A 13,544-nucleotide genomic window follows, 5' to 3' on the forward strand; every position below is an offset into this window, starting at 1 on the left:
AGAACATCTAAATTCCCTCCAGGAAAGTTTAATAACATTGATAAGCAAAATGAGACACTGAAATGCAGGATGATGTCAGCTTTCCATAGACTTGTATTTCAAGTGCCTTCTTTAAGACTTGGATTTTAAGCTTTGCTCGCCTTTGACTGCAGAGTTCATGTATTTTCTTCAAGTGTCTCTTTCTGAAGCTGGCACTGCTGATCAGCGGCTTTTACAGGACTTTGATAATAACATCTTTATAATGCTCACGCCTCATGCCTGTGGAGGGCCTGCGGTGCGAAGCTGGAGATAATAGCATGCTGCAGCACATCAAACAGAGCCTGGTCAAAAAGCAAACCACTCCATATCTCATAGGAGTGAATTTAACGGCCACTGGTTGCTCCTGCCTCTTGACCCTCTCCAAGAGCCTCCATGTTAGTCACTCTCCAGTGCTTTCCAATTGAAACACAGCCAGACTGGTTTGGATTAGATTTCAACTGTCTACTCGATGCCTGGATGAGTGAACCACGAGCTGCTGGTCATTAGACTGCTGATGCTCTGTTGAAGTTTAGCAGATTGTGATACTAGACACACATCTTTTGCTGCAGCTTCGAGGAGAGGTTTCTCACCCTAACGCTGTCTGCTTAAAGAGGTTTGAAATGTACCGTCATCGATAATTCACAAGTGACTTTATATTAAAGCTAAAGCACACAGGTTGAATGTTACTATAACTGTAGGTGTATTTTCTACCGTTTTTAGGAACCACTTTAGAGTAATGGTACTTTAAAAGAATATAACCTAGGCTGTTACATTTCATCAATCTGTTTGACTACATTAATTAGACCGCTTTAGTTACCTAGTTACTTTAAATATCAGTTTAAACAAACATCTGTAAATAGACTGTGATGTTTTAGCATAACAGGTTACAAACCATTCAACAGTGAAGACCGGGCATCACTCAACATTTTTTTTTTGTTTCTGCCTGGAAACCCAGCCGACTCAAGTTGAAGGCAGCCAACCAGACTAATTTAATATGGATTTATATACAAGGTGTCTTGTTTAACATAATGAATATCTAATCAAGCGTGAGCTCAGAAAAGCAATTTCTGCAAAGTAATTGAAAGCAGACTCTGTTTATATGACGGAGAGTATTAGTACACTCTTGGCACAGGATGGCCCAGAGCTCCAACTAGCTGTGTGAAATCTTTTTCTTTTTTTAAATCTTGGCATTCTATTCTTTTAAGCTTGTCAACTGCTCTGCTGACAGCAAACAATTGTTAATCAATTATTTCTGAAGCTGCACATAATTTCTAATGCAACCACAAAGAAGCTGGAACTTACTGGTACTTGTGACAACTTTGTGTTACGTTAGGGATTCTTCAAGATTTTGTTGTCATGTGACATGCTTACAGAGTCGTGCACATGGATGATTGCCTCCTCAACTGAGTCAGGAAGCCTTTGCCCCTGAAGTGATCCTGCAGTGCAATTTAAAAGATTTTTAATGCCTGTCCTTTGCTGCCATCTAGTGTTCCTCTTTAGCCTGACAAAAGTTGCTCGGGTGATTATCTTAGGCTTATCATAGTCTTGTGTATACAAAAACAAACTGTTGCTGCAAAAGTGTTTTATTCTGTAATGTACAGTAAAGACAGGAGAGATCGCAACATACAGTGAAAAGAAGGCATTATTTAAACTCTTCTTGATGCTCTTTACTTCACCAATAAAGATGCAGCAGACTTAATCAACACTTCAGAAAGTCTCCTCGTGTGACTACATTTCACACAAATGTGCAAGCAGACTCTTTTCAGCAACAGTAAATACATACTTCCTGCCACCTTTATCTGAAACAAATAACACTTGTTTTTTTTCAAACATAAAATACACTTTACAAAAAGCTTTGGTGACACATGTAGAAACATGTTTGCATATAAAAAGCATGGAAAATGTTTAAATATCACAACTAGAGCTATATATATATTTATAAAAAAATCAGATTATTGCACAACAGCCAGGTGAGGGCAGAGGAAGTGATCACAGCTGCGTTCAGGGTTTTCTGCGCCTGTAAAATGAAGAACAGAGTTGATTAAAGGACTGTCTGTGTGTACTGCAGAGTTGATGCTGTTTCAGATGTGTAGAAAAGATGAGTTTACTTGGTAATCCCATGATGCTCATAGCCAGGACCCATCTTTGATCCAGCCCTCATCTCCATGGCCACAGAACACTGCAAACAAAGACATAAAAATGTATGTTGATACATCTATATTAAAGGTCCCATATTATGCTTTTTCTGGTTTTGTATGCTCTTTAGTGTGTTTTCCATGTGTCCTGTGCATGTTTAGACACATCTATTTGCAAAAATTCAAAGTCATCGTAAACCTACGTCCTCCTGTTAGCTGCAGCATTAGCTGCATGTTACACTCGGTTCTAGCCCCCCTCGAAAAAAACGTGCCAGTGTGACGTCTTGTCAGTGTGATATCATTGATATAAGCCCATTGGCTCGTTGTGGCAAGCCCAGCAGCTCATGTATGCCCGTTAACTTCTGTAGCACGCCCACGATATGCCGTAGTGCTGAGGTGCTAATGTTTTTCCTCCCCGGCCCTCGGTGCCAGAGTGGCTGAGCGACTGACCAATTACGGCAGAGCGAACAGGCCGACCAATCAGATCAGACTTGGCACACGTGGGAACTCTGAACGTGGGCACTTCAGAGCCTTAAAGAGAGTCAGAAGCGAGCCAGTGCATGGAGTGGCAGTACATGAAAACAAACACTTTTTAACTTTAGCTATTGTGAACATACTTTAGTAGGTACATAGATTAAATATACAAAACCCCAAAAAGTAAATAATATGGGCTCTTTAAAAGAATGATGGTGCCAACAAGAGAAAGCTGTAAGAGAAACAAGGTTTTCTCCCTGACTCCTGAAGGAATGATGAACAAATAACAATCATTAATCATTTCATTACGCTCCTACTTGCTGTCTCTCACTTGTCTGCCTCACTGCCTTGTTGAAAGATATTTGTGGTTGCATAGAGTTTTATCATGTTTCATTTCCGTTAGTTATCAGTATCAATCTCTAATATTTACTTCAAAGGGCCACATCTCACATCAGGGTTAACTTTTTTTTTTATTAAGAGCTCACACGCAAGGGTTTTATCATTTGAGTCTCTCACTGTAACCAAAGAATATTAGCAGGAATTTAATTAAATATTTGATCATACCGTGCTCCCCCAGTGGTAGTGAGAGAGAGCACATACCAGCAGCACTGACACACCAATCCCCTCTTAGGCCAAGAGAAGCAAGGAGTGGAGCTTTGTTTATACTCCAGTGTCAAAGCTTGCTCATCTCCTCTGATGGGCAGCTCACATCCACACTGCTGACATGTGAGCTTGTGTGCATGGCATGAAAGGGTTTGTGTGTCTGATCGGAATCGGCTATACTTGTGAGGACCGATTGGTCACAGCCGGCTGAAAATCATCTGATTCCAGTCACATGCCAGTCGAAAATCGCACCTTTAGTTTCAATAGTCTGAAAAATATCTTATTTTTTGACAGAATTTTAGGCATGAAAACATTTTTCCAGCCTTTTTATACATTAAAGTCCAAATTTACACATCCAGGATGTATTAGCTAAAGGACACTGCTGTGTGTGTTTGACATGCCATCTAGCTCACATGAAAAGTCAAGTTTGTTCAATGTTCTGTCTTTTATTTATTTTTTCTAAACCAAGACACACTTGGAATGTTAGTTGATTACAAATGAATGGAAATAATCATCCTACCCTTGTCTCTGTGTCAGTCCAAGCTCCATCTGTTGAGGCTCCGTTTGCAGGTTTGCCCTCTGAGGATTTTCTTTTGCGGCTTCAGACACAAAATGAAATGAAATTAGGAAATAAAAGGTTCAAACATTATAATAACAACAGAGTAATGAGCAGGTAAAAACTGTCTGTAGCAGGTACCCGGGGACTGTTGTGAGCTGCTGCTTCAGCGTCTCAATGTCGGTGAACTGGACAGACTGCCCTCCTCCTCTGGTTTTAATCACTTCACCCTGAGAAAGAAAAAAGTATGAGCAAATTTCCAACATTATCTGGTTCCAGTTCAGCAATTCTTTGGAGTTCCAAAGACATAAAATAACCAGAACTAAAACAGAAGGGGCATAAAACCCTTCAAAGACCTGGTTTGGTTTAGATATTCACAGAACACAGACGTTGTGCACTGACATATCTGCTCTCCTAATATGACAAACCTACAGTAAAATGCAAAACACTTTAAGAAATGTGATCTCAAAGTCAATCCCAGTCCTGTTAAATGTCAGGTTGGGCATGCATCACTAATCCATACTGAGAACTTTCCTAAGCCTTTTAAAGAGATGTTAAAATGACTTTGCCAGACTCCATACTGTGTAATTGAACGACACCCCTAGCATTAGTGGAGAAAAAAACCTGTCAGACTTTCTGATTATCTGACAGCACTCCCCTGTGGTATGTGGAATATTTTGGTTTGTCATGGACATCACAACTTCTTCAGTTAAATTATTCCTTTTTTTTTTAATTGAATCTGTTTATTTATTGATTATATATTCTTTTTCACATTTTTCATCAGGGAGACTTACACCAGTCTCATTATTGACTGAGACACAGGATTTTTAAAAAGCTGTCTGCAGCCAAAGCGCATCACTACAAGATTTAGCATCTCAGTACCTCACTATAAGACTGATGTCCTAAAACTATCTGCATGGCACTGCTTTTAAATAAGAGATTAAACTTGTTCTCAGGAATTCTTAACAAACGTCGACGCAGGAGCAAGGCAATGTACATGCTGGCTTGTGTGTTTAAATGTCTCTGATATTGCTATTCAGATTGTTGTTACAGAAACAAATGGACATACGCATAATGAATGTGAAATACATAAAAACAAGAAGCCACCCCAGAAGAAAAAAAAAAATCAGTGATGAAGTAAGATCAAACTCATTCCGATTCTAATAGCATTTGCTATTGGATTTTTGTCCATCACATTAAAAATGTGTAAAGTACCCTCTTTGCATTATCCATTACCTTAATAAGTTTTGTCTCGATCTCTCCATCAGAGGCGATTTGCTGGTGCGTTAACACATATCTGTCACACTTGGACAGGGCCTTCTCACTGGGTGTAGACACCTGGATGGAATTAGGGATGACAGGCTGCAACACTGTACCCAAGTCCAGGCTGGAGGAGGGCTTGTGGTCCACCCACTTCTCCCCACCAGCAGAACGGGAGCGGCGGTGCAGCGGCCGCACCGGGGTCGCTGTCTACAAGGCAGGAAAAAAAACTGTGTCAGTATCTGAAGTAATTCTCGAACCCTTTTCATTACAAAGATATCCGACTTGCATCTGGTTTACGGCTCGGAATATTTTCTGCCCCTGTCATCAAAAATAATTAAATCGGCCCCATACTTAAAGACTAATGAGACACTTTGTATTTAACTATATCGTGCTGCTGCCTTGCGCTAACTCACTGACCCTGTAGGATCTCTCAGTTATGTCTAGATCATATGTTGGGGATCTGGCCTCTTCATCCTCTCTACTCAAAAACACGGCTCTCCTCCTGGCCCGGCTGGCTGAGGGGCCTGCTGGGGACTGGGTTTTCATGGGAGTAGTGGGAGATTGATAACCCTGCCTGCTGCCCTGAGTCGATCGCTGCTCCCATGCAGAGACGCAGCTAGCAACAGAGGACGAGCTACTGATGTTGCTGTGGACGGAGTTTATCTCAACCTCCTCAACTGTAGTGGCACTGACTGGCCCTGGCGCTGGGCTGACATGAGGACAATCAACGGGACACTGGGGAGCAGAGTAGAAAGACTGCACACATGCATGCAAGGTTAGAAACAGTGTAGTTAGTAGAATTAAATGATAAGAATTAAATGTAACTGTTACTGCTGGTGGACAATTCAGTCTAATCAAAATACAGGCTTAAAACAAAGTATCTTCGTGAAGATTATACTCCTTGTCATGGTTATTAATAAGGAGTGTTATTCTTTTAAAAGCTCCATCAACAGAAAAAAAATAACATTTTATGGAAAATAAAATAAAACAGATGTACTAATGTGGAAATCGCTCAAGTAAAAAGGCCTAAACTTTGATGGTTCTGGTGTCTAAACTAGTCAATCATTTACTGCTTTGAGCTTCTTAATAAAATGATTTTCTGATTTTCAGGTTAAAATTGAGAATTAACATATATATATATATATATATATATATTTTTTATTCAAACAAACTTTTTTCAGCCATTGTAAGTTGCAGCTCTGTTCTAATGCAACTTCAAATAGACAACCTAACAAGCTCAGAGAGTAACACTGACTAACATTCTCATTAAATTGTGCAGTTGAACTTTGACAACAGTCATAAACAGCTACAGAATAGTAGTAGTGTGGAGTGATTGGTGATGTTAGTCAGGAGAGGGTTAATTGTTTGAAGAAAAGAAAAGCAAGTGTTAACTTAAAAGTGACAGAATTTTGTTGGACTGTAATGTCAGTGAAGGAAGAGATGAATTAAACAGCAGCAGAGCAGAGTGTAGTTTAAAAAAGACCTACAGGGATAGGAGAGGGCGAGGCTGATCTCTTGGCGGGGAGGCGTTCCTCTCTGGAAGGCCGTTTAGGTTGTGTCTGACGCGGCGGAGGGTCAGGACGACCGGAAGGTTTGCTCTCTGTCACGATGGCCTTTAGCTGCTTCAGCTTCTCATCTTTCACCCACAGCTTGTTCTGCATCTCCAGCTGCATCGCGTTAACACGTCGGTCCTGCACAACCAGAAACACAATTTTTAAGTGACACATTACTGTGTGTGGATTGATCGCCGACGCCTGATAAAATTACCCACGGTATGTAAACCGTCTGTTGAAGTACACGGAAGGCTTCCTCATTTACCTACATTTGTGTTCTAAAGGAATTACTCACACATTCTTTCTCCCACTTGTACTGGGTGTCTGTGACCACGCCATGCATCCGCTGCTCCATGCGTCTCTTCTCTGACTGTTCTCTCTGCAGCCTCTGTTCCCTGGTTCCCAGCTCATGCTGCAGCGAGCGTTTGTCGTCCTCGTAGATTTTAGTCGTTTTCTGCAGTATGTCAATCTGGAAAAGAGACCCACGGGACATTCAAGACACCAGAGATACATAGCTACCAATCTCAGAACACATCCAATGTGATGATCTGATGATGAGACAGCTTTCTGGGAGAAACGGAAAACTTTTCTGGTGTTTCCAGCGGTTGGCAATAAAAGATAAACTGTTAAGACTTCCCTTTCAGGACATTGCCGCTGCATGCAGTCCAACTAGTAGGTGGAATCCAGAGACAATATAAAGTGGACTGTTAGCTTAACTTGTATGCAAATATCTGTCAATAGACATTAATTAAGCTAAATAGTCATTATTTGGCTGATTGGTTCTTGCAACTGACTGTTTTCCTGCATTTAACATTTAATGTGTGCTGGAGCGATTGTGGAGAATTATACTCAAACTACAAAGAGAAACTTTGAACGGTCTTAACACCAAACTATAGTGTTACTCAGAATTAGTGAATAGAGATTAAATATCTAGAACAAGCAGTTTCCAGCAGATATTTCTCTCACCTTGTGTTCTTGCATCTTGGTTTTCTTCTCCAAACGTTCAATCTCTGCCTTGTTGAGTTGGATGGCTTTGTCCTTCTCAGTCAGCTTCCCATTTTGTTCATGAATAAAATTATCCTTGGAAATGAGGCTGCTGTCCAGCTCCTGAAGCATGGACTTCATCCTATTGGCTAAAACAATATGAAAGTGGAGAATATGTGAGCCAGAATAATGAATCCAACTCTTCTACTTACTGACTCCTTCTGCCTCAAAGCTGATAAGTGAGAGTTTAGCTTTATAGTGGGCACCTGCTTGGTTGTATTCATCGATCATCATCTGCCTGATCCTGTATCTGTTCTGCAGAGCTTCGATCAGTCTGGGCAGGGTGATGTCATCATGAGGGTCGGTCAGCTCACAAGATGGAAGAGGTGGGAGGCTGTGAACAATGTGGCTGAGAACAGTGGGCAAATCTAATAAAAAACAAAAAAACACAGAGTTAGAGTCACACAGTGAAACCCCACAGCATCTGTGTGCGCTGCATTCTTTCTGCACCGTGGCTTCGCTCCATGTAACAACAATGCAAATGTTACCGCAGCGTAGGGCACGAGTTGATCGGCTCTTTCCAGCTTGACGCGTGTTGGAAGCGCCTCCGACGAGAAAAAAAAAATCCCTAAGCATATTTCTAGCGGAGCAGAGTGGAGTGTAATGTCTGGCAAGCACCTGAGGCGGATGCATGCAGTGGAAAAAAGCTTTGACTAGAGATGAATCCATGAACTCCAGAGAGAACACAGCGCACACACAGAGGCTGTGGGGTCTGTCAGTCAGACTTTTTATTCTGCATAGAAGTTTACAACATGTCCCATTCAAGTAAAATGACAGTATTGTTGTTATTAATAATAATGTTCATTAAGTAATGTTAATCGAAGGTCTTGCGTTATTTGCATCTTTACGTTTTGAATGTGACAACACCTTTAAATCTGAATAATCAGATGTAACTTGTACAATATCAATTTCTGTTTAGTCTTTTCTCTCCTAAGCAGAATTTGCTCGCACAATGCACAACTCACCCCTGTCAGATGGACCACCACGCTCCTCCAGCTTGCGGGACAATTCCTCTTTAAAGGCCTGGTTTCTATGGCGACGGCCCGGCGTGAAGCCACAGATGGGCCTGTCCACTGGCCGAGCCACCTCCACCTCTTGAGTCATCTCCGCGAACCGCATCACCAGCTAGACAAACAGAGAGCGACGTGTTAGTGAGACGCAAAATAAATAAATAAATCAGCTTACACACTCGCTCAAATGAAGTAATGCAGATAGGAGAAGTGCTGCATGGACTCACTAAAGTTTCCTCGTAGTCGTCAGCCTTGGGATTGACACACACAACCATTCGGACTTTACCCTCTCCGTCAAAGTAATTCTTGAACAGATGTGTTACTTTGGAGTCTCTGTAGGGAACCATCTAAAAAGAGAAAAGATACATTACATATATCAAAGGTTAATAAAGTGTTTTATACTGTACTCGTATCATACCTTCAACAATAATCAAAAAGTCTTTAAATTACAGGAATAAAGTCAGCTTAAGTCTCGTTATTCGTACCCGGTTTGTTCCGCACATCTGGTTCTCTCGAAGTATCTCAATGCATGTCCTCAGATTCAGCAAAGACTGATTAATGTTCCCTGGGAGGTTAGAAAGATGTTTAATCTCAAACGTACATCAGCTACAAATCAAATTAAAATGTGAATGTTTTCAGGTTCCTAACCTGCTTCACGTATGCGGGTTCCTTCCGCCCCTGTCCTTCCTGTGCGCTCACTTCCTGCCAAGTCCACCAGGCACAGCTGGCTAACAGTCACCTGGTTTTTATCCTGACAAATAAGATCAGACAATATTAAAACTGGTGCTTCAAAAATAATCAGAGTGAGTCATATATGGTTATTTACAACAGACCTGGAGGATGTTGTCGCCATCTGCATCAAGAGGAGCCTGAGCCAGTTTAATGATGAGCACACTGTGGGAGCGGCTGGATTCCCGGTTCAGACAGGTGTTTGCGACCTTCCTCTTTTTCTGACCTGAAACAAGTCCAGGCAGCTCATTTTAATCAATGTTTAGCAGAGCATTTTCACATGCAAAATCAAATAACACACATTATTTGGAGCACAAAAAAAGAGAAAAAAACTGAACTAAAACATCTCTTGCAAGATCTGCTCAGAGAGAAGATTAACATGGTTCATTTCCTGGTCAGAGCAAACCTGGAGGTCAGCAATACCAGGTCAGTCACATCTACCATCATCACTGCAGTGTTTTTTTTGTTTCTTTTTTTCTATCAATTCTTTGATTTTAAATGTAGATCTGACAACTTACCTCTCCAGAATACTTGAAAAGCCTCCTCAGCAGACTTGACCTCCACCTCCATACAACCAGCCACATACATGTTGTGGGTCTGATCCTCCCGGAGGATCTTAGATTGAGGAGGTCTACGTCGAGAAAATGACAGCGTTAGTTACTGAAGATTTGGGAGAATATCTTTCATGCAACACATAGCGAGTACCAAAGACGAGGATGGGGATATTAAAGTTGCTTGATTCCAGCCATGACATTTTTTTAAAGTAACAATGACGTAGCACAAAACAAAGCGACAGCAGGTGTGGGGGGCATTCAGGAGCTTGGCCTTGATTAGGACAACTAGCAGCAGCGAGGGGATGTAAAGATTTGTAAACTAAAAGGACATTCATCAACACTGGAGACATGACGGGGGTGAAGCCTGAGATCAGCAGCTCTGGCTCTGAGCTCTCTGCTACAGCTGGGTAACAAACGTGTATGTTGTCTGAGCACTGATTCGATGTATCTAGAGTAGAGAGATTACTAGACTTTGGAAGAAGATGATTGCCAATTTGACTATTTCATTCATGCAAACTTCTTTGTATGTACTACTGATTGCTTTTTGACAGTTGAGAGACTTTGCTTTAGAATGACAACTAATTATTATTTTATCATAAATTTTGCCATTATTTTGTGGATATGATTTATTATTTTATTAATGAAATATGAAAAAATGTTTAAATTCAGCACTGAATGATATTTCCAAATTGCTTGTGTCAATGATCAGTTGATCTGATGAATGTTCAGAATACTATCAAGAGAAAAAACACAATGGACATGGGAATTTAGCTGCCCCCCTCGTTTCGGTGTCTGTGTCTACACTCTTATTGAAATAGGCACAAACATTTTATAACAAGATAACAAGGATTTCAGTTTGAGTGAAAATGCTGGTTTTAGACTTTTTTTTAAAACCACAAGAAGTTTCCATAAGAATTGTGTTGAATTTGAAAATGTCTCCAGCATTGAATATGTTGAAGAGGAAAACTAGTCTGATGTCTGGTGTTTGAGTATTCACTGTCCACATACATGAACTCAGTGTTCGGGCGCACTGGTGTGCCTCCACCATTCCACCTAGTAAAAACAAAAGACATTAACTTTGTCTTTCACCTACTCTGACCAAAGGAAGAACACGCCTCTATAATCCAATACTCTTTAAATATAATAGTAACATGACTATTCACAACAGTTTAAAAATATATTTTAAATGTACATTTAAATGAATTGGGTTCTTTTCATGAACTCACTTTGGTTTGATTGCATCTTCCTGGGTTTCTTCCAGAAGATCATAGATGTAGTTGTTGTAGATTTCTATGTAGGATACAAAGACACTGTAACTGCTGTCTTCATCGACCCCATCTCCTTCAAAAGCCTCCTCAGGCTTTATCATGTCAGCAATTTCAGGATCCAGCTTTTGTCTGAAATGAAAAGAGCAACGTGTCACACATGTTTACGTATCACTACTCCCTTGGCAGAACATATTTCACAGGACTTCGGCTTACCTGGAAGATGTAGGTTTTGGAACAGGCAAGTTATTTTCCCGCCTTTGGCGCTCCAACAAAGCATCCACTTCATTCTGAATCTCCAAACCATTTTTGTCATCGGTTTTGAAGACCTGGAAAAGAGGGTTACAATTAGTTGAAAGGTATTCCTTTGACAAGGTATAACAAAATAATGGCATTACAAGAGATTTCTTGAATGTTTAATGTCTTACATATCTCTTGGCCTGGTAGGGTCCTATACTCTTGAAGATCATGTCGAGTGAACGAGGAAGAAGTCCACCTTGGCCTGGTGAGCCAGTCATTGTGAATGTCTTCCCGCTTCCTGTGACTCCATATGTGAAAAGCAGCCCTGCAACCAGAAAGTAGAGACTGAACAGCATTGAACAAACTCAGAGCAAACCAGCTACTGGTTTGTGATTTGTTAAAATTAAGAAAAATTCAGAAGTCAAAAACACAGATCTACTAGAGCAGATAGATCACACAGTTGGCTTTAGCGTTAAAGTAACATTCTGTGTCATTGTGGAGTTGTTCCTGAGCTGGCCGGAGGTCTTACCATTTTTTCCACGGATGAGGTCGTCGACGAGAGGTTTGGCCACATGCTCAAACAGCTCGATCTGAGACACTGAAACTCCAAAGACTTTTTTAAAGGAGTACTGCATCTGAGAAGAGGAGATTAAATAGAATATGTAAATACAAATATTACAGTGCATGAAAGCTGATATTGTAGGTTTTACTTATTGTTAAAAAAAATAACTCAAATAGACGTACCATCAATGCTCTCTCTTGTTCTCATACTTAAACTCGACTTCTTTACCATTATTTCTCACAGACATTCTCTGACATTATTCAACCCCCCCAAAAAATCTCCTTTTAACCAAAAAGGGTCTGTTACAGGTTTCCAGGTTAGAAATGGCTAAAGCCTCCACAGAGAGAGTCATTTATAAACAAATTCAACTGGCTCTTTCAGTGCAAAGGAGGAGTGCAAGCTCTTTTCCTGTGAAGTAGATAATCTATCCTTCCCAAAACCATTTGGGCCTGTAGTGTTTACAAAACTGTTAAACTAAGAGCAACGGCGCATTTGTTTACTACGGGTTTAAAAAAAACATGCAGTACACTATTTACAGCAGCAGAACTGGTAGAGGTATTTAGTTAACTTTAATTTCAAGAATCATCTGGTACGTTAGACAACATACCAGATGATACTTGAAATGAAGAAAGACTTTTTGTACAACAGTGACACACTAAGGAAGATGATCATTGGGTAAATGATGTGCTGGGTTTAGATGATAAAAAGCTTTGATAACAAATTGGAAAAGTGCAAAAACTACTCGATGCGTTACCTCTTTGTACTCTCCATTTCGGTTTGTTTTGAAGCCTTCAGGAGCATGCAGCTGGATGGTGGAGCTGCTGATCACCTCAATGCAGCACTCGTTATCCTCCACACCCAGGGGTCGTACTCGGCAGTACACCTGAGGGGTCAAATTTGATCATTGAAACATATAATATAAAATGTCTTAAAAAGCTACAATAAAATCTACCTGTTCTCATATAACATCATAAAAGTAACTTTTTAAAAAAAAATGTTTAATTCCTTCTCAACTCAAAGACACTTACACCAACAGGGTCTTTCTGGTTGCTGGAGGGCTTTTTGGGGGGTCTGCGGGGGGTTTTACCCTTCCTGAAAAAGATAAAGTTCACAGTTCATGAGTACAGTAGCTACATTGTTAGAAATAGCCTTAACAGTGAGCGCTGATCAATTGAAAAAGCCACAGACTAGACGGGTTCTTACTTAGCCCCCCGGCTACAGTTTAAGCTAATAAGTCCTTCCTTGTTTGGATTCCGTCGACAAATCAATAGCTTAAAGCGTATTACACGGTATTGGCAAAACGGGTACGGGCAATGTAGGCGACCTAAAATGAAATCTAAATAATGTAGTAATAATAATAATACTTACGCTTGTCGTATCATCGTTACTAGCTGTTTCCCTTAGTTGCACCGTTCCTGTTCCTAAAAATTTGAACTTCCCTCCGCATCGAATCAGGGGACGCTGTTCAAAAGGGGCCGGCAACAGCCAATCAGATCTCACAACAAACGATCACGTGTTTCCGCCCTTCATTTCCGAGT

At 40.7% G+C, this 13,544-nt stretch overlaps 1 protein-coding gene and 1 non-coding gene across 3 annotated transcripts; both read right to left on the reverse strand.

The window, feature by feature from the left end:
• Positions 1-1,585: 1,585 nt before the first annotated feature.
• Positions 1,586-13,521, reverse strand: kif23 (kinesin family member 23). 2 transcript variants are annotated; one of them, XM_061035473.1, is made up of 23 exons: positions 13,375-13,521; positions 13,035-13,098; positions 12,761-12,889; positions 11,974-12,079; positions 11,633-11,769; positions 11,421-11,533; positions 11,166-11,336; positions 10,948-10,992; positions 9,904-10,016; positions 9,490-9,611; positions 9,305-9,407; positions 9,142-9,221; positions 8,884-9,003; positions 8,612-8,771; positions 7,853-8,014; positions 7,569-7,735; positions 6,898-7,071; positions 6,537-6,740; positions 5,023-5,256; positions 3,928-4,016; positions 3,751-3,829; positions 2,127-2,197; positions 1,586-2,035 (listed from the first exon to the last, which is right to left on the reverse strand). In XM_061035473.1, the coding sequence occupies exons 1-23, from the start codon at positions 13,386-13,388 to the stop codon at positions 2,020-2,022; spliced, it is 2,673 nt and encodes an 890-aa protein (XP_060891456.1). In that variant the 5' UTR covers positions 13,389-13,521; the 3' UTR covers positions 1,586-2,019. The 2 variants fall into 2 exon arrangements, with proteins under 2 accessions (XP_060891456.1, XP_060891458.1); XM_061035475.1 differs by lacking the exon at positions 10,948-10,992.
• Positions 9,744-9,840, reverse strand: LOC132973631 (Z30 small nucleolar RNA). The gene has a single exon (XR_009673040.1). It is a non-coding gene; the product is annotated as a Z30 small nucleolar RNA (small nucleolar RNA).
• Positions 13,522-13,544: the final 23 nt, after the last annotated feature.

The sequence above is a fragment of the Labrus mixtus genome, chromosome 4 (assembly GCF_963584025.1).
Source record: "Labrus mixtus chromosome 4, fLabMix1.1, whole genome shotgun sequence".
Taxonomy (NCBI): domain Eukaryota; kingdom Metazoa; phylum Chordata; class Actinopteri; order Labriformes; family Labridae; genus Labrus; species Labrus mixtus.